Source organism: Lampris incognitus, chromosome 5 (genome assembly GCF_029633865.1).
Source record: "Lampris incognitus isolate fLamInc1 chromosome 5, fLamInc1.hap2, whole genome shotgun sequence".
Taxonomy (NCBI): domain Eukaryota; kingdom Metazoa; phylum Chordata; class Actinopteri; order Lampriformes; family Lampridae; genus Lampris; species Lampris incognitus.
The window spans coordinates 63,731,299-63,746,067 of record NC_079215.1 but is presented as its reverse complement, the minus strand read 5'-3'; the positions used below and the strand labels follow the sequence as shown (position 1 = coordinate 63,746,067).

General features: G+C 46.0%; 1 protein-coding gene across 1 annotated transcript in view; it reads right to left on the bottom strand.

Moving 5' to 3' along the window:
• Positions 1-1,783: 1,783 nt before the first annotated feature.
• tmem176 (transmembrane protein 176) overlaps positions 1,784-14,769 on the bottom strand; it is a 36,106-nt gene continuing 23,120 nt past the window's right edge. Inside the window, exons 5-7 of the mRNA XM_056280100.1 lie at positions 11,411-11,557; positions 8,516-8,632; positions 1,784-3,896 (exon numbers count right to left, since the gene is read on the bottom strand). Of these exons, the coding sequence (XP_056136075.1) occupies positions 3,837-3,896; positions 8,516-8,632; positions 11,411-11,557 (324 nt within the window). The 3' untranslated portion in view covers positions 1,784-3,836. The remainder of the gene's footprint in view (positions 3,897-8,515; positions 8,633-11,410; positions 11,558-14,769) is intronic.

The following is a 14,769-nucleotide window of genomic DNA, read 5'->3' as shown; positions in this document are numbered from 1 at the left end:
CTGTGACTGGCGTTTTGAGGAGATATGACTCACTGTGGGTGCTTGCTGTTCCCGCCCTGCCTCGTCTCGCTGTCGGGCAGACACTCTGGCTTCTAGTAGCTGAATACTGTCGTCGATGAGCTTGCTGGTGACAGTACAGCTAGACGTGTCTACCTGCTCCGATTTTTCAGGCCTCTGAGCTCTACACCCTCTTGAAAGATGGCCACTCTGTCCGCATTTGAAACAGTGGTTGCACTGGTCGCCCCTTTCACTGTCTTGACAGGCTTTGCATCCGCGCTTCCTCACAGGCTGCTGCTGATGAGAAGGTCTTTGGCCAGAGGAGTGGTTCATGGCTTTTCTCATCTGTTCCATTTCTCCTTTCAGCTGTTGGATTATCTCGTAGAACGCAGACTCCTTTTGGTTCCCTGCCTGTGTCTTAAGGGCTTTCACACTCCCGGATGTTGATGGTGACGACTCCTGACCCCCGACCACTGCAGCTTCCGCTCCTAGATACTGATGTGCCTCAGCTCGCACTTCCCGCACTCTGGTTTCCTTACTGTGGGAGCTCTTCTTGAATTTCCGCTGTCTCTCTGACTCGAAACTTGCGGCCTCTATCATCTTAACAATGAGAACATCATCAGTAGTTGCTTGATCATCGAGATAGCTCTTGAGCTGATATTTTACCTGGTCACTCACTAGCCCAGTTCCCACAGCTCTTAGGAACTTCTTCTGTATCAGTTCAGGGCTGTATTGTTCATCAGAGCCAGGCTCTCTCGCTGCTGCTAAGAGTCTCTCTTTACATGCTATGGCTCGGAACAGGAAGTTCTGTGGTGACTCCTGACTGTCCTGTGTGATGTTGATTAGTCGGTGATATAGGTCCACAGAGCTATCCTCTTTGAAATGGCCTTTCAGAATGGTCCTCAGCTGAGGGAGGGTGAGTTCGGTTTTGATCTCTAACAAGTCACGGAGAGTCAGCCCAGGGCTGATGGCTCGGATTACAGCCTCTATTATCTCCAACTCGCTGTGGCCTTTTCTCACCCCCATATCAATCTGATGCGTAAGATTTATATAAGACAACTTGTCTATCTGCCCCCGTTCTCCTATTTGGCCATTTATCTTAAAGTCTCTGCGTATGGTTACTTCAGGGGGTTGGATTACTGACGGGATTGGGTTTGAAGGTTGACTAGGTCTACTGGGTTCTTTAAGACTTAGTTTCTCACTGAGGCGTGATATCTCTTCCTCAAGCGCTTTTGTGGATGCAGTAAAGCTGGACTGTAAGGCCTGATATTGTTCATGTAAGCTTGCCAATTCAGCAGCATCCTTGTTAGTACTGTCTGCACCTGCACCAGTATGTGACTCCGCCCCTCTCTGCTTCATTTCACTAGAGAGGTCCACTAGTCTGGACAGAAACTGACGTGCTACCTCTTCATCCTCCTTCTCAATTGCTTCATCCACAGTTTCACTAATAAGTCTGATCAGCGCATGCCTCTTTGTCTGGTTTTCAGTGGGGACTTTAGCAATAACACACACCTCTTTTAACTGGTCCAGCCCTAACTGCAGGAGGGTCTCACTCAGCCTGTCTTGCAGTTGCTCAAGCTCCAGTTCCATTGTTGGTCACGTGTTCTCACTCCGCTCCCCACTTCTTCTCCTGACAATGGTGGCAATGGCGCTGATCCCGGGTTTCGGCACCAATATTTGTAGCACACTTGATAAGAATGACACTTACAAGGGCTGGTGTTTTTGTTGTTTTACTCCATCTGTCAAATAGACATTACAGAGGACACGTTTTCAGAGCATGGCTCACTATACGAACGGCAACACTCATCTGACGACTCTATGTCCCAGAGTGCACGGCGAGAGCCAGCACTACGTCACACAGGCTAGAAGCAATTAACCTGCAGTGCCCTCCTGTGGCGAGAACCGGCTATCACAACAACACAGCAGACAATTCTCCTCTTTACTATTAGTGAGTGGTCAATGAAGGTAAGTATATAAAATAAAAAATTAGATGGGGGGCTACTAAATCCCAAGTACCCCACATCTAGAACAGTTAAAACAGTTCTTCAAAAAACCCAACTTGACACCAAGTATCCTTTCATGAAGTTTAGTCAGAAAAACCTGTGAAGCTATACAAAGGATACGTTTCAGGTATTTGGTACATATTTTTAGATGTACATTCAATTATACATTCAGTAGAACAGACCCACGGAATTAGCTGTATCAAATACAAAGAAAACTAAAAGTGAGTATATTACAGTACAATGTATTAATCATTATGGATCTCCACATAGTAAGGAACAAACTATGAAGAGCAGGGATTAATTAGGTGATAGCTGGTAGTTGCATAGTCATCAAACCTGCCCTGGGCCATGCTGTTTAGCTAGCAGATATCACGAACACTAAAACAAAGTTGAATGTTGCATTGGCTCCGAAATATCATGCTCACCATGTTACTAGACAGACTCTCAAACAAAACACTCACAGGCTTTGCTTCAAACAAGGAGCTGAAGAGAAGGTGAAGGGAAATTGTTGACAGCTGTCCGGTTATCTCTGTTCACGCCGCAATGTCAGTACTTCCTGCTTCCTGAGCCTAAGCGAGGTCAATTACAACAAACTCGGTGCTGCCAGCAAGTGGCACTAAATTGCAATTGCAGTAAACTAACTATGTACGTTTATGCTGTAGCGAATTCGGGGGGCAACCACAGGAACTGCCGCGGCCGGGAAGCGAACCCGTATCGCCCGCACCGCAGGAGGCATCGCTAACCGCTAGACTAAAGGGTCAGACCCGCGATCCAGCGTGTCTACTTATCCATGCACGTTACACTACTGTCCAGAACAGTAAGGTAACAAACATGTCAGACATACAGATCTCTCCATGACCCGGCCGCGGGAAGTGGAGCTCTGTTCAACGGCTGTTTGACATTTCCAAAAGAATTTTGCTTCAGGTAAGCAACACATCTCAGGCTCCGTATTTTAAGTAAAAAGGTGTGTGACCACTTTAAAAACAAAGAGATAGTTGGGCGTCTAACATGGGGATCGCCGGTTCGAATCCCTGTGTTGCTTCCGGCTTGGTCGGGCGTCCCTGCAGACACAATTGGCCGTGTGTGCGGGTGAGAAGCCGGATGTGGGTATGTGTCCTGGTCGTTGCACTAGCGCCTCCTCTGGTCGGTCGGGGCGCCTGTTCGGGGAAGGGGGGGGGGAATAGCGTGATCCTCTCACGCGCTACGTCCCTCTGGTGAAACGCCTCACTGTCAGGTGAAAAGAAGCGGCTGGCGACTCCACGTGTATCGGAGGAGGCATGTGGTAGTCGGCAGCTGTCCCTGGATCTGCAGAGGGGGTGGAGCAGCGACCGGGACGGTTCGGAAGAGTGGGGTTAATTAGTTGGCCGGATACAACTGGGGAGAAAAATGGGGGGAAATCCAACAGAAGAAAAGGGAGAGAATTCACTGTGAACACTCGATTTCCAGCAAGAACCTCTTTCTGTCTCTGTGCATCAAGTTCCTCCCAGCTCCTGATGGAGAGAGACAGCTGAATCAAAATAGAAAGCAAAACCTTTTTTTTTACAACCAACGCTCAGTTTCATTCCCTTTGTTTGTACAAATATTCATCTAATCCATTTCTCTTTTCCTCCACTTCTTCTGTCTCCCACTCTTTTGGTCTTTCTGTTCGTCTTTGCCGAGTTTAATCTAGTATGACTGAAATATTATGGTGAACCTCGGGGCTTTGACAAGCTGCGTTAATTTCATCTCTCGAATCCCTCCTTCCTTTCCTCCTTGATGGTTTCTCCCTCTACTCCCTGTAGTGAATTCACACAGGAAACAGTGCCAGAGACCAAGTAGTGCCTGGTCCCATGACGGCTAGTCCAAGGCAGGGCTGATGCCGTCTGGCATGATCGCTGAGTGACTGTGAGCAAGATTCTAAGACAGAGATGGAGAGACAGAGACAGAGAGACAGAGACAGACAGACAGAGACAGAGACAGACAGAGACAGAGAGACAGAGACAGAGTGAGAGAGAGATTTGGTTAAGTGCCATTGACAACTTTCAGTAACTGATCATTTAACTCAGGGGTCCCCAATTACTTTTCATAGCGGGCCACTTTTAGGGCCACTTTTAAAACCACGGGCCACTCAACCTCCAGCAGCATTCTAGCCCGCCATAACTGAAGTATATTCAGTAATGCTGATAAGGTCATGTGACGCGCAAGTGAGGGGGGGGGGCTGGACTAGCCCACAAGTGGAAATGCGGGGTGGAATTGATAGTTACAAGGGAGCATTTCTTGTTGGATTGATTGCTGAAATTATGTTTGGAATAGTGTTCCCAAACAAAATGTGTAGCAATACCAGAAGGAAGAAACAATTTTTTATTTCCAAAAAAAAAATTAAAAGGTTTTTTTTTTTGGTTGGGAAATTAAAAAAAAATCTTCCTTCTGGCATTTCTCCAACAATTCTCGTGGACAATAAATCAACCCGTCACGGGCCGGACGTGGCCCGCGGGCCGCCTATTGGGGACCCCCTGATTTAACTGTTCACAAAAGAGCAGCATGTCAGAGACACGAGAACTAATCCGATTTAAACACACGAGTCGTTGCACGCCCGAGGGTCATCAGTAGACTGCACGCGGCATTGTTAGCTTAACAAACGTCGGTGGGGGTTTTTCTTCTATCATTTCAAGCTGATTTGGGACGTGTGAGGGTTTGTTGACCTGCCTTATCAGCGGCCCCCTAGTTAATGTGCAAGCAGGATACAGTGCATATACCAAGTCGGTAACGCTTTAGTATGGGGAACATAAAAAAACTTAATTACTAGTGAATTAGTAATGATCAAGATGTCACTTTACTATGGGGAACACATTCTAAGTAACAAAAACTTAATTTAGAGTAATGTAACACTATGAACACTTGTAGTTTTGTGTGTTGTTATGTAAGAACAGAGCATATTCATTAAGTGTTAGTAAGGGAGAATAACTCTTCTTGTGGTACTACCACCTTATAAAGTCCATACTAAGCAAAGCATATTGAGATGGTACTACTAATAAGCAATACTTCTGAGCTTATAGAGGGAAAACTCATAGTTAATGGCTTACTGGTTGTATAATAAGGCCATGCAGAATAAGGCATTAATGAGTACGTAATAATGACCAATTAAGAGCCAATATGTTGCTAATTTGCATGCTAATAAGCACCTAATTAATGGTGACTACGTTCCCCACACTAAAGTGTTACCAAAAAGGGTACAAACCCCTGTTAAAACGGTAGGGGTTTGGTGAAATGAAAAAATGAAACCAAGATGAATCACGTCAGAACGTTTTCCGCCTTTAATGTGAAATATCAACCTATAAAAAAATAAAGTGAACAAAAATCACAAGCATTTTAGGGGGAAAAAAAACCTTACAATAACCTGGTTTCATAAGTGTGCGCACCCCAAAACTAATACTGTGTTGAAGCACCTTCTGATGTCATTACAGCACTTTTTGGGTAAGAGTCTACCAGCTTGGAACATCTTGACTTGGTAAAATCTTCCCTATCTCCCTCGTAAAAATATTCTAGATCCGTCAGGTAGCGAGGGAATCTCCTGTCCACAGCCCTCCTCAGGTCACCCCACAGGCTTTCTGTTGGATTCGGGTCTGGGCTCTAGCTGGTTTATTCCACAACGCTGATCTTCTACGCCATTCCTTTGTTGACTTGGATTCGTCCTTTGGGTCGTTGTCGTGCTGAAAGGTGAAATCCCTCTTCACCTTCTGCTTTCCAGCAGACGCCTGAAGGTTTTGCACCATGATTCCCTCCACCTTGACTAAAACCTCACTTCTGTCTGAAGTAAAGCAGACCCAAAGCATGATGCTGCCACCACCATGCTTCGCCGTGGGTGTGACGTTCTTCTGGTGATGACATGTGTTGTTTTAGTACCAAACATATCTTTTGGATGACCTGGGATGACCCTCAAGGTTGGACAACCCCGGAGTTCGAACCTAGGACCTTCTCGCTGTGAGGCGACCATGCTAACCACTGCGCCACCACCGCGCCGCCCCCAGAGCCCGGGTCGTCCTCTGTGTGGAGTTTGCATATTCTCTGCGTAGGTTTCCTCCGGGCGCTCCGGGTTCCTCCCACAGTCCGATCGGCCGTACTAAATTGTTCCTAGGTGTGAATGTGTGGGCCCTGTGATGGACTGGTGGCCTGACCAGGGTGCCTCCCCGCCTGCTGTCCAATGACTGCTGGGATAGGCTCCAGCATCCCGCGACCCTACTTAGGATAAGCGGCTTGGGTAATGGATGGACGGACATACCTTTTGGAATAAATCAAGTTCAACCCTGGTCTCATTAGACCGCAACTTATTTTGTCCACGTGGTTCGGGAGGCTGGATGTAGTATCTTTTTGCAAAATTTAGCCGAGCTTGGGTGTTTGTTTGTTTTTTTTTGTTCCATGTGAAAAGGCGTCTGTCTTGCCACCCTACCCCATAGCCCAGACATATGAAGAATACCGAAGATTGTTGTCACATGTAGGGAACAACCAGGACTTGGCAGGAATGCCTGCAGTTCCTTTAATGTTGCCGTAGGCCTCTCGGCAGCCTCCCTGACCAGTTTCCTCCTTCTCTTCTCATCAATTCTGGAGGGATGTCCTGTTCTTGGTAATGTCACTGCTGTGCCATATTCTCTCCACTTGTTGATGACTGTCTTCACTGTGTTCCATGGTATATCTAATGCCTTGGGAATTCTCCTGTGCCCTTCTCCTGATCAGTACCTTTCAACAGTGAGATCCCGTTCATGCTTTGTAAGCTCTTTGTGGAACATGGCTTTTGCAGTTGGATGAAACTAAGATGATGTCCAAAATCCTACAGTAACAGCTGAACTTTAATTCTGAACACAGCCACATCTCCATTTTTAAAAGGTTGTGCACGGGCGTCCAAGTATAGCGTAGCGGTCTATTCCACTGCCTATCAACACGGGAATCGCCGGTTCGAATCCCCGTGTTACCTCCGGCTTGGTTGGGCGTCCCTACAGACACAATTGGCCGTGTCTACGGGTGGGAAGCCGGATGTGGGTCCTGATTGCTGCACTAGCGCCTCCTCTGGTCAGTCTGGGCGCCTGTTTGGAGGGGAGGGGAACTGGGGGGAATAGCGTGATCCTCCCACGCGCTACGTCCCCCTGGTGAAACTCCTCACTGTCAGGTGAAAAGAAGCGGCTGGCGACTCCACATGTATCGGAGGAAGCATGTGGTAGTCCCCAGCCCTCCCCGGATCGACAGAGGGGTTGGAGCAGAGACCAGAATATCTCAGAAAATAGGATAAGTGGACAAGTACAATTAGGGGAGAAAAAGGGGGGACCCCCCCCCAAAAAGGGGGTGTGCACACTGCTGCAACCAGGTTATTATTTTCTCTAAATTATTTTCTAAAATGTTTCTGGTTATTTTTCACCTTATTTTTCTGACGTGACTTATTTTGCTTTCACATTTTTACACCACAAGGACATTTATCCACCGTACGGTCAGTTCTCCATCCTCATTATTGTACTATAGGTTTTTCAGTTATCGTTTTTGTTCCAGTTTGTTTAAGGGCACAAAAACGGTCACAACAAAATTTAAATGGCAATTTCAGTGTGATGAGTAATGCCTCGGCCTATGACCATTTTAGCACGATGCTGAATAGTACTTGCCAGGTCTAGGACACAAAAGTCGTAATCTAGCGCACAAAAATCAGATTTGAGTCGTGAGAAAAAAAGCTTGAAAGCGTGAAAACCCTTAAGATCACGGTTTTGGGTATTTTGGTTTTGTATTTTCTATGATGGGTTGCAGTGTCACATGTATAAAGATTATTCAGTAATCACTGCTGATTTGAAAATCCCTCGAGTTTTCCTCCTTTTCCGGTTTAGATATGGAGCAGGAGGGAGCACTGGACTCCTGCCTGTTGGTATTTCAACATGCCAGCTTGTTTGTGAATAAATACAAAAACAAAGCCAACGGTGGAGGTATGACAGCTTTGGCACAACATTTTATGATGTATTCAAAGAAATAAATATTGTTGTAAGGAAATATGTAAAAAAGGAGACTTTGGATGACTCTGATATCGAGGTGTACGTCATTTTAACATTCCAGTGGCCGTTGGCTGAGCCGAGGGAGAAACTAGTAACCAATGGAAATGGTCGTTATGTCTATTAAAACAATGTGGGCATAGCTAGCCTGTGTCTAAGGCCTCAGGATTTTAGACTTTTGCAGATACTGAAGCTAGCTAGCCATGAGACAACACGGGCTTTGGATGCAGAACACTTTACTCTAGAGTTAAAAAGAATATGTTCGTCTGAAGACAAAGCTAGTTCCAGGACTTGTAAACAGAGCATTTAATTGATGAATGCTAACAGCAACACGTACTGAGAGTGCACGTGTTGCTATGATCACGTGTGACTGCATGGCAAGGTTGTAAATAACAGTGCATTTTACATTTCCTCTTTGTGTCGTTACAATGCAAATTAAACTGCATTTTGAGAAGTGCACTCTGCAGCCTCCCTAAATAGGAGAATGAGTTTTCCAGTGCGTTGCTGTTGTCTTACAGTGTACTGTCCAAAGTTGGCTCTTTCCCTGTGGAGAAGGAAGCAGAGGACGGAGGAGACGACTGTCTGCACCAAGGTGAAGAGAAGAAGAAACGACTTTACTCCTCTGTTCAGCCTCTGCGTATGGGAGAAACAAAGGTCTCTGATTATATATTAAACCAAATACAGTCCAAATTCTTCATTAACGCACACAACACATGGACAACTTGTGCAACTAAACAAGCAGGGCAGGTTCTTAATTCTATTTACGAGCATGTAAATCTGCTGGTATATTATGTTGCTATGGGCTGCTTGCAGCACGCTCACTGATGTATCAGCTTGTCAGCACTGGGCCGAGTAGAGTCACCATCACATACCTGTAATGTCCATGCTTTGCAACATGTTCAGTAATGCTTCCGGTGTTAGTTTTAATGTTTATTCTGGTTACAAGGGGGCACTCTAGATGAAGTGTTGCATATGTGAGACGCTCTTGGTTCACGCTAAGCCCGGAAGTAGCGGAGTTAGAGAACAGTGTTAGTAGCCATGGCTAGCAGATGCACGAGCAGATGTACCATTGTCGCTATGCAAAGGTTTCACTGAAGATTCCAAAACGCAGCTTCATGGTATTTGAGTTTTTATTTCAAAACTTTGCAATATCTATTATTTTTGTTAGCATTTCGCGGTTTTGTCATAGGGTAACTTTTAGCATTGACACTGAGATGTTGGTAAGGGGCATAAAGCTCGCACTTATTTGAAGTGGTGCACTTACTTGTGTATTAATCGTTTATAGTCAGCTACCAGGCATGCTTTAACTACTAGGCATAGACAGGACGCGGAAGCGGGGCAGGCTAAGCTAACTGCTAGCCCATGCAGACCACACCGAGGGCGGTCTGAGGGAGCTTGGTCTGCTACATCCCATGGGCCTAAGGACCACAGCCCTGACCGGAGCTGCACCCGAAGAGGAAACAGGACGCGGAAGCGGGGCAGGCTAAGCTAACTGCTAGCCCATGCAGACCACACCGAGGGCGGTCTGAGGGAGCTTGGTCTGCTACATCCGGTGGGCCCAAGGATCACGGCCCTGAGCTGCACCCAAAGAGGAAACAGGACGCGGAAGCGGGGCAGGCTAAGCTAACTGCTAGCCCATGCAGACCACACCGAGGGCGGTCTGAGGGAGCTTGGTCTGCTACATCCGGTGGGCCCAAGGAGCACGGCCCTGACCGGAGCTGCACCCGAAGAGGAAACAGGACGCGGAAGCGGGGCAGGCTAAGCTAACTGCTAGCCCATGCAGACCACACCGAGGGCGGTCTGAGGGAGCTTGGTCTGCTACATCTGGTGGGCCCAAGGATCACGGCCCTGAGCTGCACCCGAAGAGGAAACAGGACGCGGAAGCGGGGCAGGGTAAGCTAACTGCTAGCCCATGCAGACCGGCAGTTCTGACAGTCATCCTGGCTGGCGTTCGTTCTCCTGGACAGTGATTTTGTTGTTTTTTTGTTTTTTGTTTAGTTTAGATATGTTGTTTTGTATATATGTGTTCTTGTGGTTCTTGTTGTTTTTGGATGTGTGTGTCTTTGTCTTTGTGTTGCACTGCTGTGGGCTGGGGGAAACCATGTTTTTGTTTCATTTCACGTGCGCAAGTGCATGAAATGAAATGACAGTGTTTCTGATTCTGATTTTTCATGTCAGTTTGTAGTATTGTGCCATATCACAGCTACAGTTATTCAGTTATGGTTGATATATCCTGTCTTAGGCTCAGGATGTGATAATAGGATGTGGTAATAGGATGTGATAATAGCACTTAATATCTTGTGAGCATTTAGCCACCAAAAAAGGTCAAGGCTGCAGCTTTAAAGGGAAATTTCACCAACGGTTTTGTGGTTGTTCTATCAGAGCTGATGAATAGCGTAGCTGATCGTTCTATATTGATGGAGAAATCAGTATTGTCCTGCTCAGAGAGTCTTTCCCACAGCGCCGCCTACATGTACAACAACACATTACACTTAAGCTTCTGTATCGTCGTTGGTAAATCCTCAGCGCTGGTGTCGTGGGACGTCATTTACACCGCTGGAAACACAGTTCAGCCGAGAACATGTGGATGTGTTTTGAACAGTGTGTTTAGAGTAGACTAGAAACCCTGCTAGGCTAACTGACATTACAATACGTCACTTGGCAGCCAGAAAAAAAGGGTAACACTTTAGTATGGGGAACATATTCTAAGTAACAAAAACTTAATTTACAGTAATTTAACACTATGAACACTTGTAGTTTTGTGTCGTTATGTAAGAACAGAGCATATTCATTAAGTGTTAGTAAGGGAGAATAACTCTTCTTGTGGTACCACCACCTTATAAAGGCCATACTAAGCAAAGCATATTGAGATGGTACTACTAATAAGCAATACTTCTGAGGTTATAGAGGGAAAACTCATAGTTAATGGCTTACTGGTTGTATAATAAGGCCATGCAGAATAAGGCATTAATGAGTAATAAGCAGCTAATTAATGGTGACTACGTTCCCCATACTAAAGTGTTACCCAAAAAAAGAAACAAGTCAGTTTCCCTGCCTCCAGAGATGCAGAAAGGATCAGGAACAAGTGCAGGTGTTTTCATCCCTGTTGCAGACAGACAGAGAGGTTGGAAACTGGTGAAATTTCCCTTCAAATGTCAAACTACTTTTAGAAAGCAGAGTATTTCCTGGTCGTGGCGTTGGCTGAGCAGTATTAAGTGATATTTAAGTGCTGGGAAGTCTGCATCACATTTTGCTTGTCTCGTACTGGGGTGGGGGGTGGGGGGGTACCCAACAAAACATGGCACTTAGATCTGATTCCAGACAACAGACAGCATTCAGCTGAACAAAGATGCTTCAAATTCACATAAGAGTCAAACACAGACAGACAGACGAAGGGGTTTAGATACTGACACTTGCGTAGTGTTTCTCATCACAGCGATGATACTGCGACGTCACACACGGGACCTCCGGATTCTTCTCCAAGTCCACCGAGTAAATGATGAGGGCCACCACCGACAGCAAGGCGGACAGCGCGCTCACCGTCATACACAGTCCCAACTAAGAATGACAAGTACACGTGGAACTGTTATAAGCTGTGGTGGCTGCTGTAGTACTGGTCAAAAACAATAGTAATCGAAGTGTCATTTCAACAGAGTAGACGAGCAAGTCTACTACTGACGGAACAGTGCACACTACTACTACTACTTTCAGCTGCTCCCGTTAGGGGGCGCCACAGCAGATCATCCGTTTCCATCTCTTCCGGTCCTCTGCATCTTCCTCTGTCACGCCAGCCACCTGCATGTCTTCCCTCACCACATCCATAAACCTCCTCTTTGGCCTTCCTCTTCTCCTCTTCCCTGGCAGCTCCATATTCAGCATCCTTCTCCCAGTATACCCAGCATCTCTCCTCCACACATGTCCACACCATCTCCATCTTGTCTCTCTTGCTTTGTCTCCAAACCGTCCAACCTGAGCTGTCCCTCTAATATACTCGTTCCTAATCCTGTCCTTCTTCATCACTCCCAGTGAAACTCTTAGCATCTTCATCTCTGCCACCTCCAGCTCCACCTCCTGTCTTTTCATCAGTGCCACTGTCTCCAAACCATATAACATAGCTGGTCTCACAACCATCTTGTAAACCTTCCCTTTAACTCTTGCTGGTACCCTTCTGTCGCAAATCCCTCCTGACGCTCTTCTCCACCCACTCCAACCTGCCTGCACTCTCTGCACTCCACGTTACTTTGGACAGTTGACATCCACCTTCATCACCTCTACTCCTTGCATCCTGACTATTCCACTGTCCTCCCTCTCATTCACGCATAGGTATTCTGTCTTGCCCCTACTGACTTTCATTCCTCTTCTCTCCATTGCATACCTCCACCTCTCCAGGCTCTCCTCCACCTGCACCCTACTCTCACTACAGTTCACAGCATCGTTGGCAAACATCATCGTCCATGGAGACTCCTGCCTGAACTCGTCCGTCAACCTGTCCATCACCACTGCAAACAAGAAAGGGCTCAGAGCCGATCCTTGATGTAATCCCACCTCCACCTTGACCCCATCTGTTATTCCAACCGCACACCTCACCACTGTCACACTTCCCTCATACATATCCTGCACCACTCCTACATACTTCTCTGCAACTCCTGACTTCCTCATACAATACCACACCTCCTCTCTCGGTACCCGGTCGTGTGCTTTCTCTAAATCCACAAAGACACAATGCAACTCTTTCTGGCCTCCTCTATACTTCTCCATCAACATTCTCAAAGCAAACATCACATCTGTGGTGCTCTTTCGTGGCATGAACCCATACTGCTGCTGCTGATCACCACCTCTCCTCTTAACCTAGCTTCTATTACTCTTTCCCATATCTTCATGCTGTGGCAGATCAACTTTATACCTCTGTAGTTGCTACAGTTCTGCACATCAGAACTGTACCAGAACTGTACCAGAGTGTATACAGAGTGCACCAGAGTACACTTTTTTTTGCACCAGAGTGTAAACTGAAATTACATTCATAATATAATTAATAGCTTTACAGTAATAATAATAACTTTATTGATATAGCACTTTTCTAAAACAATGTTACAAAGTGCTTCGCAAATAAATAAAACCAGAGAAGGCAAAAACAATAAAACCAAATAAGTAAGAGTAAAAACAAAAACAGTAGAAAGAAAGAAAGAAAGAAAGAAAGAACGAAAGAAAGAAAGAAAGAAAGAAAGAAAGAAAGAAAGAAAGAAAGAAAGAAAGAAAGAAAGAAAGAAAAACAAATGTCAAACATTTGTAAAAGCTTTAACAGAACGAAACGTTTTAAGAGGAGGTTTAAGAGAAGCTGGAGACTTGTCTTAGCAAAAGCCCGATCACCCTTGGGGACAAAGCGAGGCCTGGGAATAACCAGCAGGGCTCCACCTGCACACCTTAATGGCCGAGAGGGCGTAGACCAGGTCAATAAATGAGAAATGTGTTTAGGGGCAAGACCATTTAAAGCCTCAAGAGTGAGCAATAAAGTTTCAAAATCAATTCGAAATATAACGAGGCCACTGTAGTGAGGCAAGCACAGGAGTGACGTGGTCCAGCGTGGTGCTGGGTTCTATGGTCATGCCTCCTTGCCCCGGTACTGAGCCGAGCAGCGGCGCTTTGCAGACGGTAGAGGGAGCCCTTGCTGAGAATCGAGTAGAGTGCATTACAATAGTCAAGCCGAGGATAGGTAAAAGCACGTGTAAGTTTTTGGAGATCACCAATTGAGAAAAACGACCTAATTTTGGAGATTAGCTTGAGCCGGAGAAAGCATGACTGAACAACATGTTTGATTTGATTAGCAAACACAGCAGTAGTGGTATTGGTCATATTTTCATTCCTCTATGATCAATAATAACAGCTAGCAGCAGCACAACGGACACCGAGCTGAGCATCTAACACACACCCCACAAGTAAAACATTGCAGTTTTATTTGTTTTTTTTGCAGTAATATAATAACAAATATAATAATAATTATTATAATTATAATATAATTAATAATTATAATAATTGATAATTATACTAATAATAATAATAATAATAATAAATATATGTAATAACAAATAACCCAGCCACTGAGGAGTGCATTCTTAGTGCCGAGTCCAAGCCCGGATCAATGGGGAGGGTTGCGTCACGAAGGACGTCCGGCATTAAACTTTTAGATGTGCGGATCATAAGTCGGATCTCCATACTGGATCGGTCGAGGCACGGGTTACCAGCGACCACCATCGGTACTGTTGGCCAGCAGAGTGCGGCTGGAAACTGTGCTACTGTTGGGCGAAGGAGAAGGAGAGGGGGAAGGCATGTCCAGAGGCAGCTAGAGAGGAGGAAGGGTAGGAGTGTGGAGGTGAGAGTCGGAACTTTGAATGTTGGCACTATGACTGGTAAAGGGAGAGAGCTGGCTGACATGATGGAGAGAAGAAAGGTAGGTATACTGTGCGTGCAAGAGACCAGGTGGAAGGGGAGTAAGGCCAGGAGCATCGGAGGTGGGTTCAAACTCTTCTATCATGGTGTGAATGGGAGGAGTAATGGGGTAGGGGTAATTCTGAAGGAAGAGTATGTCAAGAGCGTGCTGGAGGTGAAGAGAGTGTCAGACAGAGTGATGAGTATGAAGCTGGAAATCGAAGGTGTATTGCTGAATGTTATCAGCGCATATGCCCCGCAAGTTGGGTGTGAGATGGAAGAGAAAGAAGAATTCTGGAATCAGTCGGATCATGTGGTGGAGAGGGTACCCAAGGACGAGAGAGTGG